Source organism: Melozone crissalis, unplaced genomic scaffold, assembly GCF_028551555.1.
Source record: "Melozone crissalis strain CALT ecotype California unplaced genomic scaffold, PUWL_Pcris_2 ptg000002l_1, whole genome shotgun sequence".
NCBI classification, from domain to species: Eukaryota; Metazoa; Chordata; class Aves; order Passeriformes; family Passerellidae; genus Melozone; species Melozone crissalis.
In genome coordinates, this window is record NW_026535780.1 from 1,504,940 (window position 1) to 1,522,232 (window position 17,293).

At 46.6% G+C, this 17,293-nt stretch overlaps 1 protein-coding gene across 15 annotated transcripts in view; it reads right to left on the minus strand.

Annotated features, from left to right (window-relative positions):
• Positions 1 to 17,293, minus strand: part of ADGRB1 (adhesion G protein-coupled receptor B1) — a 289,741-nt gene that overhangs the window by 82,101 nt on the left and 190,347 nt on the right. For 11 of the 15 annotated variants that reach the window (XM_054284840.1, XM_054285165.1, XM_054284508.1 and 8 more), the window contains one exon: positions 5,375 to 5,516. In XM_054284840.1, the coding sequence (XP_054140815.1) occupies positions 5,375 to 5,516 (142 nt within the window). The remainder of the gene's footprint in view (positions 1 to 5,374; positions 5,517 to 17,293) is intronic. The other 4 variants (XM_054284587.1, XM_054285010.1, XM_054285525.1 and 1 more) reach the window with 1 other exon arrangement.

Genomic DNA, 17,293 nt, shown 5'->3' on the forward strand with positions numbered 1-17,293 from the left:
GCTGGAGTGGCCCTTTGCCATTCCCACCTTGGCATCTCCGCACCCAGGGAGAGTTCAGTGGCAACAGAACAAATCCCCAGGAAATCTTAGGCAACATTTCCAGCTCAAGAGGCACAATCAGCTCCCTAAGAGACACTCTACACACAGCAGCATCCTGGAGAGGACGGGGTGATTGCAGGAAGAGGTGCCAGCATCGCGAGCGTGGGAGCTCGCAGAGGATTTGGACCTCAAAAAGCCCAAATGTTCGTGGCTCAGCAATGTTCACCCTGGCACAGCTCCTGCCAAATGGGCGAGAGGAGGCTCCTAATGCTCTGTCAGGGAAATGACAGCACTTGGTGCTTCCTGGAGCACCCTTCAGGCTGGGGTGCAAATGTGGATGCACAGAGCCTGGGATGTCACCTGCAAGGGTGCTGCAGCTGGAGAAAGGGAAGCAGAAAGCAAAAAAGTGTTCAGCTCAAGGTCACAATTTCACTGACAGGCACAGAAAAGCTCTGGCTGTAGCCTCAACAACACACCCAAATACACCAAACTCTTCCTTAAACCCCTGCACAACCTGACCAAAGTTTGATGTCTCAAAGTCTGGCAAAACTGAAAATTTCTCTTCCTCAGAAAAATCCAATTTTTGAATTAAAGAGTTAAAGCTGCAGAAAAAGCAGAACCAATATTAACTAAGCCTGGGAACTGTTGTGAACATGAGAACTGTCAGTTCTCAAGGTATGCAAAAGGCTTTGTTCTCATCCAGACTCCAATTTCAGGTGATAAATGATGGAAGAATATAAATGTTAAAATGTTCACCTCCAAATGAAGTTCTCCAGTCTTATCTAAATAAAACCAATATAATTTTCCATCAAAATGTTGTCAGAATTGCTACACTCTTACAAAATATTTGATTCATACATCAACTTTTTTTTTTCTTTTTTTCTCCTGGGAAACCTGGACCTCCTCCCTGTGGAAGAGAGGCCCTACAGAATTTTAGGAGCTTAAAATAACCCACCTTGTGTGTGTGCACTGTCCATGAAGTACAGAGAGCTCCTGCAGCACAGGACAGTCTTTTCAGGGGGAAGATCCTTGGGACAAAACAAGATCTTTGAAGGTCCCTTCCATCCCAAAATGGGAAGTTTTGAGGGACAAAAAAAAGAAATGTTGTGAGTTTAGAGAGGAGCTTTATCCCCATGGGTAAGAAGCACACCAGGAAAGGTGCTTCCCATTCTTGCAAACTGGAGAGAACACTGAACAATCCTGGGATATAAATCCTGGAATCATCAAGGCTGGAAAATATCTCTGAGATCATCAAGTCCAACCATCAACCCAGCATCCAAGTGCCCACATCCACTTATTTCTTGAACACTTCCAGGGATGGTGACTCTACCACTTCCTTGGGCAGCCTGTTCCAATGGTTGACAACCCCCTTTCCTTGAAGAAATTTTTTCCTAATATCCAATCTTTTAGATTTGCCACACTGGCACAACTTGAGGCTGTTTCCTCTCATCTCACAGGTCAGCTCACTGCCTGGCAAGCGCTCACTCAGGGCCAGATCTGCTACCAAAACCCCCACAAAACTCAACAGCTGCTGGTTTTGCCTGTCAGAAAACACCAACACAGAGGTGAGATGTCCCAAAAACTCAGTGCAGACAAAATAAAATCAGCACCCCTACAAGTTCCTGCCACCAGCTCCGCATCTTCATCAAGCCTAGGAACGAGAGGAGAGCTCAGATGCCTCTCTCTGATCAGTTTTCTGCAGACAGGATCAGTTTGGAGGGGGAGAGACAACAGAGATGCATTTGTCAAGTTTTACTCCAGCCGTAAGGGCTGCACAAATCACAGAACCATCAGTTTGGGCTTTAAAGATCATCCAATTCCAACCCTCTGGTTGGACAGAGAGACCTTCCACCAGACCAGCTTTCCCAAAACCCCATCCAAGCTGTGCTTAACCAAGCTTTAAAGCACAAGGTGGAAGGCTGCAAAGACCACACGAGCCAAACTCAGATGAGACAACCATAGAGTGAAAGGCTTTGCTGCTCATCCTCAGGCTCCTGCTCTATTTCCTCCCCATCTCCAAAAATTGCCAAAATATATTGAAAAAACGACCACCACAAGCCTAACATGCAGCTCTGTGGTTTCCTTTTGCCCTCATTCTCTGTTAGCACTGCTACTGTGCAGGTGTAGCACCACAAGGCATTGCCCTTCCAAGACAGTCAGGTTATAAAGCTAAAAACAAAAAGACAGTCCCAAAATGCTTGTCTGTGTTCCTTAATTTAAGAGGTTTTTTTCTTTCACAATGGTCAAACAGCAGTTGAGCCAAAGCAGGGCATGAAGCTGCCTCTGTCAAGTGGAAGCAGCAGGGGAAATCAAACACAAATCTGAACTCTAGCTTTTGAGCAGGATCCATCACGGTTTAGGGATGTCTGTCTCCCAAATTGACTCAAAACACAGCACTTTCAGACTCCAGCTTCACTGAAATCAAGGAAAACTGCTTCCTTTCCCCACTACACCAGCAACTCTCAGGTCCCAGCCCAAGCAAACTGTCCTTGGCCAGTCCAAATCAGCAGCAACACTCGTCCCAAAAGCCTTTTTTCACTGCAAAGGAGCTGTGCCCATAGCAGGGTTACAAATATTTCAAACTGCCAGGGCCAAAGACTCCAGAAGGGAGATTTATAGCAATAAATAATATTAATGACACAGGCGGACGGAGCTTCTTGTCCTGAGAGCTCCAAAGGCACATGAAAAACTGCACCATAAATGTCACCACCGCAGACACCAACGATGACGAGATGCCACCTCTGGGGACGAGAGGCAACGTGGGCTTGTTCAAAATGAGATTTGCGGAGGAAAGCGAGGGAATGAGGAGCTGGATGAGGCACAGACATGCAGGCTCACAGGGCAGGCACAGGCAGGAGATGGGTCCCAGCTGGTTCAGCCAGGGTGATGCTCCCCATCATCATCATCAAACCCTTGGACCGGCTTGAGGGATTCAGGAGATATCCAAGCCCCAGCTCTCCCCCCAGCACAGCCAAAAGACTCATCCAGGGAAAAATGAGTGGACTCAAGGCTGGGAAAAAATCAGCTGGGAAAACATAACCAAAGCAGCAGCCAGAGGAGTTGGAAAGAGGGCAAAAGAAGCAATTTTAGGCTTAAACCCCAAAGGAGCAGCTGTGAGTTTAGTTGCAGATATAATAAAACATGCCTGGGGGAAGGAGCTGTATCCTCCTGCAGCCATGCCCACTCTCAAATGCAAAAATACTTGCAGGGATGATAAAGGGCTGATATCCACCCTGTGTTATCCAGATAACACTGAAACACCTGGAGCTGAGGGAGCAGCAGCATCTGGCCACATCAAATTAACCATTTTTTCCCCAGGTTGATTAATTAAATAATACCAAGCAGTGTGTGAACATAAAATCTACATAAGAGAAACTTCTGCTTTAGCCAAGGCAAAGATTCCCTTTGCTTTTCCCACACTGCCGGATCCTCTGCCCAATTCCAGAAGATGGATCAGCAGAGGACCTTCACCAGCAGCTCAGCTGCACATCTGGGCTCGCCTCATTCCAGGCTTTGCCTTAGAAGCCTCCCTGCAACAGAAATCCCAATTTACTTTCCCCAGCCATGCAATCTCCCAAAACTTTGTCAGGATATCTCTGAGTCCTTCCTGTGCAGGGCAAGGCTCACTCATCAGTCACAACCTCTGGAGCCAGACCCTAAAGCTGCTGGAGCTTGGGGTGAAGGGTGAAGCCCTGCTGCTGGCAGGACACAGGTGACAAATCCCACCTGAGATCACCCTGTGCACCTCGAGAAGGCTGGGAATTCTCCTGGAGAGCACCAGCCCAGCAGCTGCTCCCCTGCCCGCTTGGTTTATGGTGGCAGGACAAGGAAACAACAGCCCATGGAGCGCAGGGATGCCAGGATTGATGCAACCAGCTGCTTCCAGAGCCTTTCCAAGCTGGAACACGCTCCCAGCCCTACCTCTGAGCATCCTTCAGCCAGAATATCTCTACCTGAGACCACAGGGTTGGTGCCTCTGTCCAGAGGAGCCCAAAAGCTGCTCTGCTGAGGAGCCCAGAGCCCATTTCCCAGCCCTGTGGTGGCTGGGCCTGCTCGGGGCCCAGGCAAACACAACCAACACTGTGTCTTTAAAACCACTTCAGTGCAGATGTTGTTTCCATGGTAACTAGTGGACCAAATACATTAGTGTTTCTAATAATAAACCAAACCTTCATCTTGGAAAATGTGATCCCCCCTCTCCCTTTACCACTCCTCACCCTTCCTTTCTTCCTTTCCCCTCCCCTTTTGCCGAATTAAGCCAGCATTTAACAAGCAAGCCATAATTAGTAAATAATTGCAAGGGCCCAGTAACTCCCAGTGCCCAGGCAGATGGAGAAGCTTTAGGTGGAGGAGGGGGTGGCTTCTCTCTGGGAACCTGGGAACTGTCCAAAAAGGGATGAACTACTTAAAAAAAAAAGAAAAAAATAAAAGAAAGAAGGAAATAAAACAAATTCAAAAGCACAAGGTGGAAGAGAGGAAGCGTCTTTTGACCACCCCAGCGCCGTCTTTAATGCCCTGGCACCCTCCCCGTGCTCTGACTCAGGGTGCAGCCGCCCAGCGATAATTTCTAGGAATCTCGCACTTTTATTTTTTTCTTTTCCGGAGGCTCCGTCCGAAGACGCGGCACCGACTTCATGTCCCCGACAAGCGGCCAAAACTTCACAACTCCTCCCTTCCACTCTCCCCGATTCCAGAGTGGGAACCCCTCCATACACACACACCCACACACCCCAAAACTGCGCGGGGTAGCGGGAAGGACGCCGAGGCGGGGATGGAGACGGCGGGGAGGGATGGAAACAGGCGGGGAGGGATGGAGGGAGGGAGGCGGAGCGGGGCGATTCCGCCCCCCCAAAAAAAGCCACGTGCGGAAGATTCCGTGCGTGGGGAGCCCACGGCAGCGAACACGCCTGCGGGGGCCGGCGGCTCCGCACACTGAGCGGGATCCACGTCCCAAAGCACAGCGCAGGGATGGAAGGATGGATGGGGAGGATGAGAGGGAGCAGCGCGGCGATGTCCCCGCGTGTGTGTGTCCCCAAAAGCTGCGGTCAGGGTCGGGGGGAAGGGGAGAGGAAGGACGGCGGGGAAGGAAGGAAGGAAGGGGGAGGGTTATGCAAAGCCTCACGCTGTGTCGCCACGGTCCCGGTGACACCGGACTGCAGCAGCAGCAGCAGCGGCGGCAGCAGCGGCAGCGCTCGGAGCTGTCCCCGCCGCGGTACCGGGGATGCTCCGCTGCATCCCGGGCGCGTCCCCTTCCCTCCCGCTCCATTCCTCCCTGTCCCCCGCGTGTCCCCCACGCCTCCCCCGGCCCCTGCGCTCTTCGCTCGGCGGGACTCACCATGTCGGGGCTGAGCTGGGCTAAGATGGCGAAGGCGGAGAGCCGGTCACACAGGCACTTGGTCCGGGAGGCGTCGAGCGGGACCGTTCGGCAGCCGCGCCAGGACCAGGCGCCGGGCGGAGAGGCGGAGGCGGAGGCTCTGCTGGAGGGAGGGAGGAGAGCAGGGAGGGAGGGACGGGGCGGCGGAGCGGGGAGAGAGGGAGAGAGAGCGGCCGTCAGGGCGGGCGGGGAGCGGGTACGGCGCCCCCCGCCACCCCCATCCCACCAAGCCCCGGCGGACCCGCGGCTCCATCCTGGTGATTTTGCTGGAGCTGGTGCTGGTCCGGTCCACGGCTCCCCCGCCTCGCTGTGACCTCTCCATCATCCCCACACATGTGAGCGGTCAGCCCCCGGGCTAACCGGTGTCACGATCGCCTTAAGCCTATAGCCCTGCCCCACATATCCCATATACACCTGCCTAACTATATAGCTATTTCCCACATATCCCATAAACACCTCCCTAACCCTATAGCCCTGCCCCACATATCACATATACATCCCTCTAACCCTACAGCCTGCCCCACATATCCCATACATACCTGCCTACCCTATAACCCTGCCCCACATATCCCATATACACCCCCCTAACCCTATATCCCTGCCCCACATATCCCATATACACCTTCCTAACTATATAGCTCTTTCCCACATATCCCATATACAACCCCTAACCCTATAGCCTACCTATCCCACGTGTGCATGCATAACTGCACTGCCTCATCCCACACAGCCACCCCATGGATTCATAACCCTATATCCCTGCCCCACATATCCCATATACCCCTTCCTGACCCTATAACCCTGCTCCATATATCTCATATACACCCCCTAACCCTATAGCCCTGTCCCACATATCCCATATACACCCTCCTAACCCTATATGCCTGCCCCACATATCCCATCTACACTTTCCTGACCCTATAACTCTGTCCCACATATCCCATATTCACCTGCTTAACCCTATAACCCTATCCTACATGTCTCATATAAGCCTTCCTAACCCTATAGCTCTGTCCCACATATCCCATATACACCTCCCTAACCCTATAGTCCTGTCCCATATGTCCCATATTCACCTACCTAACCCTATATCCCTGCCCCATATATCTCATATACACCTCCCTAACCCTACAGCCCTGTCCCACATATATCAACCTTCCTAACCCTACAGCTTTTTCCTACATATCCCATATCCCATATACACCTCCTTAACCCTGTAGCCCTGTCCCTCATATCACATATAAACTTTCCTGACTGTATAGCTCTGTCCCACATATCCCATATACACCCCTCTAACCCTATAGCCCCGTTCCACATGTCCCATATACACCCTTTTGCCCCTATAACCCTGTCCTACTTATCCCACATGCACTTTAACCCTACAACCCTGCCCCACATACCCCATATGCACCTTCTTAATCCTACATCCCTTTCCCACTTACCCCATACACACTTTCTTAGTCCTGTGCCCTTCCCCACATTGCCATATACATTTCCTTAAGCCTGTAGTCCTGTCCCACTTGTTCCATGTACACACCCTTAACCTCACAGCTCTGCCTCATTTATCCCAAATACCTGTGCACAACTTCCCACCCAACACGAGCATGCACAACCCTAAAGCCCTGTGACGTTCACCATATTGATCCACGTGTGGGACACGTGGATAAATAATCCTACAGACCTGTCCCTACACAACCTGAACACACCTCCCCATCCCTGCAGCCCTGCCCCACATATCCAATTTATGGATATAACACTATGGACCTAAAATACACCTCACTGCCCTCACAGCCCCATCTCTCACCCATAAACCCCCAACCCCCTGCTCCTCACCCCATATGAATGGGTATAGTCCTCTCCCAGCCCAATTCACAGCTTCACCCCTCCCTTGTTCCTTCTCCAAAGGCCAGGCCAGGACCCTCCTGAGCCTTTCCCCACATTCCCAGAGCTCTGGGCATGGCAGGGATGTTCCTCCCTCATGGTCAGAGGGACCTGAAGGCATTAAAGGGACAGATCCCTGCTTTCTCCTGGCATCCTTGCAGCCTGGGGAAAAGCAGCAGAATGGGGAAGGGGCCATAGATGGGGAAGTCTCCACAGTCTTCATCCCACAGTAGGGTGGTTTCATCAGGGAAAATGATTGCAGCCCCATCTCTGTGCGAGCACAAAGGGCTAAGCCAGGGAAAAGGGGGATCTGCTGCTCTGCCTCATGTGCTGGGACAGTGGCGACCCAAAAGCTGCTGTCATTTTCCACCCATTGCTTCTGTGTCTTGTCCAGTCCTATCTCCTGGGATATCGTCACTCAGGGAGTGCAGATGAAGAGAGCAAGGGCAGAAATTCAGTAGATGGGGAGAAGCTCAGCATCCCTGTGCATAACCTGGGCTTCACAGGAGCCTGAGACAGGATGAGGAGGCAGAGTAAAAAGAGCCATCTGCTTCCACTGAAGGGACATGAGGAAAGATGTCCCATCTCCCCAGCTGACCATCGTCAGCGGAGGGGACCTGGGCAGCAATGCCAGCAGCGAGCCCAGGGCAGCTCCAGATGGAGGCAAAGCTGCTCAGCAGCCTTGGGTGCACCACAGATGGCCTGGACAGCCCCGTGCTGCTGGCTCCAGAGACCTGCCCTGAGCCTCTGACAAGTTCTTTGCAGGTCTTGACCTGGTGCAGGCTCTGAGCTGCTCCTCACACGAGGATTCTGAGCCTCCCTGTGCCACCATGGCCTGGGTGACAGAGCACCAGCACGTCCTGCTCTCAGTGTCCCCTCAGATCCTGTTCAACATGTGACACTGAGCCTCCCTGAATTATTTCTGGTTTGGGTTAGAGCACTGTTCATAGTTTAAAAAATAAAATAATTTTATTTTATAAAATATAAATAAATTTATATTTTATATTTTTATATTTTTATTTTATAAAATATAAATAAATTCATTTTTATGTTTTTATTTTATATAATATAAATAAAATTATATTTTATATTTTTATATTTTTATTTTATTTTATAAAATATTTTATTTTTATAAAATAAAAAAAACTAAATTAATTTTACTGCAGAAGTTTTTTTTTTTTTCTGGTGCTCAGCCACATTTTTAAATATCTAGACCCTACTAAATGTCTGAATGTCCTGTCCCTGGGAGTGCCCAAAGCCAGGTTGGATGGGGTTTGGAGCATCCTGGTCTAGTGGAGTTGTCCCTGCCCATGGCAGAGGGTTGGAACTAAATAATCTTTAAGGTCCCTTCCAACCCAAACCATTCTGTGCTCCCATGCTTCTCCACCCATCCATCTCATGGGGCATAAATCCGTCTTCTCTGGATCAGCAGCTCCTCACATGATTTTCTCTGAGCTGTCACATCATTTCAGACCCTGGCATTGTGCTTTGCTCTCTTTCATGCACCTTCTGACATCCCCCAACACCCTTTTTGGAAGGGACCAAGAGATCCAAGGCTAGTCTCATGGGAAATCTGAATTCCGTATTCTCCCCCTCTATGTGCTGCTCGCATTTCCAAGATCTGCATTATTGAATTGTTCTGTTTATCCACTGTCACTGAGAAAAACGCCTTATTTATGATGTGTACAAATAATGATAAATTCCCAGATTCCAACAACCAGTTCTGTATTCTCCTAGAAAGTATTAATTTAGCTTGACAAAAATCTATTTTCCATAAGTTGATTGCTATTAATGCCTGTTTTAATGAGCGTGCTATTATTCAATTATAATCATAATATTACCCACAATCCCTAAACTTTTGGATCCAATTTGAGATGGATATTGTGCCTAAGACAGATGTGAGGCTGCTGTGCTTACACACACATGCTCCTCTCTGCAGATTTGGGGAACTCTTCCACCTTTCTTTTCCTAAAGAGCAATGATGCCAAATTAGTCTTAACCTGCTCTTTTAAAACCCTCAGGTTCCAAATTGCTCTGTCTTGTTACTCTTGCACACATCTCACTTTGCTGGATGATGTATAGCAGGTTTTCCTGCTGCTGGTGTAATGAAAAGTATTTCATTAGGCTGGGATGTGGATTAAGGATCCAGGCTCTCTTCCAATTACAGAATACAGGCGTTTATTGAAATTCCTGCATTATTATAAATAAATCTGTCATTTCCAGCTAGTAACAAACCAATACCATCAGGATTTATTATGGGTTTAGTAGACTCTGAATTTTGCTTTTTATTCATCTTTGCTGGTCTGGAGAATAAAATTCCTACACTTTTCTTTTTTTTTCTTTTATTGTATTTTTCAAGCTTTTAATTTGCATTGCTTGCTGTCAATTTATCCTTTGTCCAGCTTTCCACACCAGCTTTTACTTTATAACAGACTGTTGTGTTGTTTGGGGTTTTTTTTTTTTGTAGACCTTGGTGTATTTGGCTTGTGGTGGTTTTTTTTTATTAGTTGAGGTTTTTTAGTGCTCTGTTTATCTTTTTCATTTATGGGTTTGAGGATATCTAGAAAACTGCTTTTAAAAGTCTCCTAATGATAGAATTTTGGAATCCTATAATGGTTTTGGAAGGGACCTTAAAGATCATCTTTTTCCAACCTCCTGCCATGTGCAGGGACACCTCCCATTAAACCAGACTGCTCAGTGTCCCACCCAACCTGGCCTTGGACACATCCATGGATGGGACACCCACAATTTCTCTGGAAAACTTGTGTCAGCACCTCTCTGCTCTCACAGGGAAGAATTTCTTCCCAATATCCCATCTTATCCCGCTCTCTGGCAGTTTAAAGCCATTCCCTGTGTCCTGTCACTCCAGTCCTTGTCCGAAGTCCCTTTCCAGCTCTCTTGGAGCCCCTTTGGGCATTGGAAAGGGCTCTGAGATCTCCCTGGAGCCTTCTCTTGTCCAGACTAAACAATCCCAGGTCATCCAGCCTGTCCTTTCATCCTTAACTCTACCCTCAGCTTTTTTTTCTGGTTTTTTTTTTTTTTTCTGCCTTTCTCAACAAATAGAAATGCTTAAATCTCCCATTTTTGGAGCATCACATTTGTGTACATTGCCACACACAGACACCCCCTGCCCCAAGGAACCCGAACTCTCTTCAAATGTGGGAATACATTTGCCCTCACATCACTTCCAATCCCAAAACCCAGCTTTACTCATTTACCAGCTTTCAAAGTAGACTAGGACAGATCTGGGCCATACATCAACAGAAGTAACCTCATCCAAAAGGAAGAAAAAAAATAAAGAAGGAAAATAAATCAGAAAACCAACAAGAGCAGGAAACCCCAGGGAAAGTATCAGAAAACAAATAACACTCCCCAGATGCTGTGCCTGGTCTCACACTCCCATGGCAGAAAAGCTGACAGAACAGCACTGAATGCAATATCAGGATAAAATCTATCCAGGGCCAAAGCCACACTTGGCACAGCCTGAAATCCATTTCTAGATGCACACAGAAAGTGCACAGCGATATTGAGGCAAGAAAAAAATTAAAAATTCAAAATTAAAATAACCACCTTTTGCTCTTCAAAGACCTGGTCTGGTGCCTGCTTATTTATCCTGTTGGACTCAAAGAAAGCAACTGGATCAAAGCCATCCAGTTCTTGCTTTAAAAGCTGCTATAAATCACATAAAGGATGGGTGATGTGGATGTGCTGAGTCAGGACCTTGGTGTAAATCACCTCAGAAAAAGTCCAGCTACATCTTTTAATGGGAAACAAAAATCTGGCCTTCATTACTACCAGTGATTATTAATTAATTAGTCATTACCAGTCATTAAACCACTCAAATGCTCCAAAGACCATGTTCATTTCTCTGGTTTTAATATCCTCAGAAGAATAACTTTTCTTTCATCCTTTCCTTCCTCATTGCAGATCTCTCTAATTACCTCTTCTCATTGCCCTGCAACCCTTTGGATACGAACACCTCTGCACCCTGTGGGGATGGAGCTTGGAGATGGGTTGGGAAAACCAATTTGGAGGTAGGAGGATGTGGGAGAAGAGCCAAGAGCCTCTTCTCACTGGTTCCCAGTGTGGATGTAGAATCCTGGAATGGTTTGTGTTGGAAGGAATCTTAAAGATCATCTCATTCCAGCCCTGCCATGGGCAGGGACACCTTCCACTATCCCAGGGTGCTCCAAGCCCTGTCCAACTTGGCCATGGATAATTCCAGGAATGGGGCAGCTTCTCTGGACATCCTGTGCCAGGGCCTGGTGAATTTATTCCTTGTATCTGGTCTGAATCTCCCCTCTTTCAGTTTAAATCACTCCCCCTTGTCCTGTCACTCCATTCCCTTGTCCCAAGTCCCTCTCCAGCTCTCCTGGAGCCCCTTCGGGCACTGGGGCTCCAGCCCTGGGAGCATTTCCATGGTGTCCTCTGGACTCATCCAGCACCTTCATGTCCTTCTGCTATTGGAAGTCCCAGAGTTGGATTCGTTTTTCCAGCCGAGGTCTCACAATAATTCCTTGTGATTTTGGGTTGTCTCATTTGAGCCTGTCCAGCATCAACTGCTGCAGATCCCACACTCAGTACCACTAAAAAAGATTTAAAGGGATTTCTCCAAGGTCCAGGGAAACACATCTGAGTGAGTTTTGGTCTTGCTCGTTGCAGATACCTGCCCAGGTGCCAAGCTGGGAGAGCTGGGAATGTCCAGATAGTGTTTGGTTCAACCATCAAGTATTACCAAAGACCTTATAGTTCAGTGCAGACTTGAAATCCTTAAACTCAAATTTCAGAATTCAATCACTGGATTTTGCCATCTAAAGATTATTTCACTGGCAGCAATTCAAATTACAAAGCAGATAGATTGAAAAAGGGCATGCTTCACATTTGAATGCAAAATTCATTCACTTTGGGCCTGATGAAAAGCTCTGAAAGACAATGGGCTATTAATGAACAGGTCCATAAGGGGAGGAACATTTGTGTGTTCACGTGTGCCTGCCTGTAGGTTCAGGTTTCATTTGTAACACAGTAGAAAAGCCTTTGATTCTGCCAAAAGATACACTGGGTTTGTGCTGGGAAATCCATGCTCAAAGCTCAGAGGCGAAGAAAAAGAGCAGAATTTGAGTTCTTCACAAATATTGAATCCAGGTACGCTAATAAGGGAGCGGAATTATTTCCAGGCAGTCTCCAGAGTGGAGGCAAGAAAGAGGAAACTCCACTAAAGGGAAAACGTGGGCAGAATATTAGAGGAGAGTGTAGTCAGAGTGATTACAACCCAGTCAAAAAGGAATTGTAGAAATCCCCAAACCAGACTGGCGTGAAAAACGTTGTATGGGGAGGGTGAGCAGGGAACCTGACAAGTTGGTTCTGTCTCCAACGTCCGTGGTCAGATTTATCTCCGGTGTAATTCCAATGATGCTGCACAGGAAAATGTCTCACCATATGTTACAACATGACTCTGAACATCATTTGAGCACTTGATGGGGAAAAGCAATTAAGCACTGTCTTGTAGATTTAAACAGGAGCTAAGCACACGCTCAAGGACTTTCTCAAACAGAAATGCTGCTCTGAACAGGAATTTGCACAAATGGAAAGCTTTTTTTGTTGTGGGAAGAGCTACGGAGCAGAGAGAGTTTTTAAAATTGGGGGAGATGTTTGAGATCTGAAAAATACAAGGAATCTTCAGAAGTTTTTTCCAACCCAACCAGCTCCGTGATTCTCTGACTGTTCTTGTTTCACGTGGGCCATTCCCCCTTCTCCAACCAGGCGAGTGCTTGGCACGGGTCCAGCTGGCAGATTGATTATTAATTTGGAGAACAAACCAGAGATGAAGTCAAAGTTAATCCTTTTTGTGGGATTCCCAAAAGCAATTTTCATTTCCAGCCAAAGGCTGCCCCAAAGCGCCTTTCAGACACTTTGGCTCTGCACAATAGCCCAGGATGCAAAAAAAACCCCTGCAATCATATTTCTGCAAAAATGTGTCAGAGTCACTGTTTGTGCAGGACCTCAGGGCTGAATTAAAGAGTAGATGGTTCCTAAGAGAAAGGGACATGAAAAGGCTTGCAGCTTTGGAAAAAAATAGGCTGATTAAAAATAAAATAAAATAAATCTTTGATTGGCTGCTAAAGCAGTTACAAAGGATCTCATGCCAGAGAGGTAAATGCTGAAATTCATTAAACACTAAGCTAAATGTGGGTTTAAATCAATCTTTATCACTGCAGCTGCTTGGAATGTTTTGAACACCCTCAGTACCAGAGCAGTGATCACTCTTTGCTTAGTTGAGACCTTCCTAAGAACTAAATAAAACCAGCAAAACTCTTTCACAGGGGTCATTCTGTTATCCAAGAGATAATTTTCCCTTTCTGTGATCAATCCCCTGGTTCAAAGACAGGCTGAGCTCTCAGTTATGCTGCTGAAAATCCTGAGAGACATCTCACACATCCAGCAAGGCAGTGTAGGCTTATTGGAGCAGAACCAAACCTCCTGGAAAAATCCTGCACTTCTGAGCCTCTGAATTTGAAATGTACCACAAGTTTGGTAAATCCGTGTGGCTCAAAATGAAATCTGAAGTTACAATGAAATAAAGGATGGCCCAGCAATTTCCCTACATTCATTTAAGGAAATCAAGAGTCATCAACCTTATTTAGCTCAAAACCAAGAAAGACAAATGCGTCCTGGGCTCCTGTGCTGGATCCCCATGGTGTGGGCAGGGCAAGGGAGAGCATTGTCCCTCTACTCTGGTGAGACACAACCTGGAGTGCTGAATTCAGTTCTGGGATCCTCAGCACAGGAAAAATGCGGTCCTGTTGGAATAAGTCCAGACGAGGCCATGGAGATGCTCCAGGGGCTGGAGCCCCTCTGCTCTGGAGCCAAGCTGGGAGAGCTGGGAATGTCCAGCTCCAGGGAGACCTCAGAGCCCTTCCAGGGGCTCCAGCAGAGCTGGAGAGGGAATTTGGACAAGGGAATGGAGTGACAGGGCAAAAGAAATAATTTAAAACTGAAAGAGGAGACTAAATAGAAGGAAGAAATTCTGCCCTGAGAGAGTGGTGAGGCCCTGGCACAGGGGTGACCAGAGAAGCTGTGGCTGCCCCATCCCTGGAATTGTCCAAGGCCAGGTTGGATGGGGCTTGGAGCACCCTGGGACAGTGGAAGGTGTCCCTGCCCATGGAATGAGATGATTTTGAAGGTCCCTTCCAACCCAACCCATTCTATGAGAAGGAAACTGAGGCACACAAAGGAGATATGAATGGATGCAGACCCATAAGAGGGCACTCACAGAGCTCTGATATTTGGAATAAGCAGTCAATACTTTCACACATCCCTTAGCTGAGTTTTCTGGTTTCTTTACAGAAATAAATAAATAAATAAAACCTCAACAACCAAAACCACTATAAAACTTCCTGCTAAACTACTCAGATTACTCAGTTTCCTTACAAGTTTTGATTGGCACTGGTGGCCTTTACTCACCTCTACCCCAGGAGCACTGGCACTACCTCTACCCCAGGCCTGGCACTGAACAGAACAATATTCTGTCAGTCTAAAAAGATCAATAATCAGAGTAGCAGCTATTATTAAATTAACTCTTTAAAAAAAAAAATATATATATATATATAAAAAAACCAATGAAAATGGAAAATGTGGAAAAGGAAGAAAAAGCATAATCTTGATCCAGTTAGTTGGTGCAAGGAAAATGAAACCAGAGCAAAAATATTAACTTGATTTTATTTTTCAGAGACTCCTAATTTAAGGTGTTTGGAGTGATTTCCTTCAGGAATCACAGAAGCAGAATTAAGATAACAGTGATTGAAGAAAAGATTTGTGATCTGTGGGAAATTAGGAATACTTCGGATTTCTTCTTTATGTATGTGTGGGAGAGAGGAATAGGAAAAGATATAAGGAGGTGACAAGCAAGCCCTTTGCCCAGCTGTGAATTCATGAGCACAGCACACTGAATTGCACCATGTTCAGGGGAAAAGGTTATTTTCTATGTGCAAATTAGGCCCAGAAAAAACAAAAAAAAAAAGAAAAATAAGAAACAGCCCATATGCAGCCTCTAGTCTGAAGCCTTAATTAACATAAACGATGTTCAAACACACAAAGAAATAGATATTACCATTGAAATAAAGCATATGGCTGGCTAAATACCCCGAAGATTATCTGGAGATAATCTTTTCAGGCACCAGAAGTGCAGCTGATGCTGAGCTGTAATGATTCTCATCACAAGGCCAGGCCAATCCCACCAGAGAGGGAGCTCAGCACTTCCCACCATCATCATCCTCCTGGGCTTGCATCCTGCCTTTCAAATCCAGAGCTTGTGGTGGAGAATTAATGAGCATTTTCCCTCTTTACAGCCCTGCCCCACTGCTCCAGAGAAAGGCCTGAAATGCAGGAATCATCTCTTGAAGGAGAAATTTATATCATGGCTTGGTCTCCAAGCAGCTGCTTCAGTCACGGTTGTGTTGGGTGGGGATTGGAGCAGCTTGGTTTGGTGGAAGGTGTCCCTGCCCATGGCAGGGGCTTGGAACTTTAAGGTCCCTCCCAACCTAAACCATGGTTTTAGGGAAGGTTGAGATGGGGGAGGAATTTGCCACTGGGCCCACAACCAAATTCCTTGTGTTCCCCTGCCAAAGTTCTTTCCCACAGGACAGATATTTCATTGGGATGAGCGTCCAGGATTCCTCTGTCCCACCCAATATTCCACTGAACAATCCTGAAAATGTGTCAGAATTTTCACAGAGAAAATGCGACACCATAGCCCAGGCAGAGAAGGAATGGAGAAACCAAAGGCACTCAGCCTTTTGTCTCTAAATCAGAAATGAGTATGGAAATCCCTGTGAGGTGTCACAATGTTCCAAACCAGTTCTAAAGCCCCTGATCACAAAACTCGGGGGAACATTCCTTCCTGACCCATCCCTAGAAGTGTCCAAGGCCAGGCTGGATGGGGCTTGGAGCAACCTGGGATAGTGGAAGGTTCTGTGCCATGGCAGGATTGGAACTGGGTAATCTTTAAGAATCCTTTCAACCCAAGCCATTCTGTGATTGAATTACCCCAGTTCTAGTGGTTGTTTAATAATGACAAATCTGGTGGCTCCCACAGCACCTAGTTAGGATCAGAACTTGAAGTATCATGAGGGAGGTTTTTTTGTTTGTTTGTTTTGGTTTTGAGGTGTTTTTTTGTTTGTTTGTTTTTAGTGTTTTTTTTAATATATTTTTTTTTCCTTGTAAGGCATATTTGAAGTCTTTTTGTCCTGTGTATTTTTTTTTCCTTTAAAAGAATGACATTTTCCAGCTCCTCTACAAAACCGCGTGATCCCTTGGCTTCGTGGCTTTAAGAAGAAAAAAGGAAAATAATTCTCATATTTAGCCACACAGCAAACTGTGCTATCATCAGGTCAGCTCATGGCATTGGCTGCAGAAGATCACCTTGGACTGCTTTCACGGAATCATCAAATCATGGAATTGTTAAGGTTGAAAAAGATCCTTAAAATCATCAATTCCAACCATGAACCAGCACCATGTACACTACTAAACCATGTCCTTAGGTGCCACATCCACACATTTTTTGACCTCTCCCAGGGATGGTGTCTCCACCACTTCCCTGGGCAGCCTTTTCCAATGCTTTACCACTCTTTCCAAGAAGAAATTTTTCCAAATATCCAAAACCTCCACTGGTGCAACTTGAGGCTGCTTCCTCTCATCCGGTCATTTGTTACCTGGGAGAAATATCTGACACCCACCTCACTACAATTTCCTTTCAGTCTGTTTCCACAACAGATCAACAATTTATTAATCCAAGTCTTTATCCTCTGCACTTAAATTTCTTATTGTCATCCAGAGCCAAAAACACCTTTACAGTATTTCTGGAATCCCTTCAGTGTAAGAAATCTGAGCCATAACTCCTAGATTAGGAGCTGTGAGTAAGATTGCAAATAAGATTTATAAATAAAATAAAAATTGTGCAACATTCTAAATAAATTTTATAAATAAGATATATTTTGAGGTAAA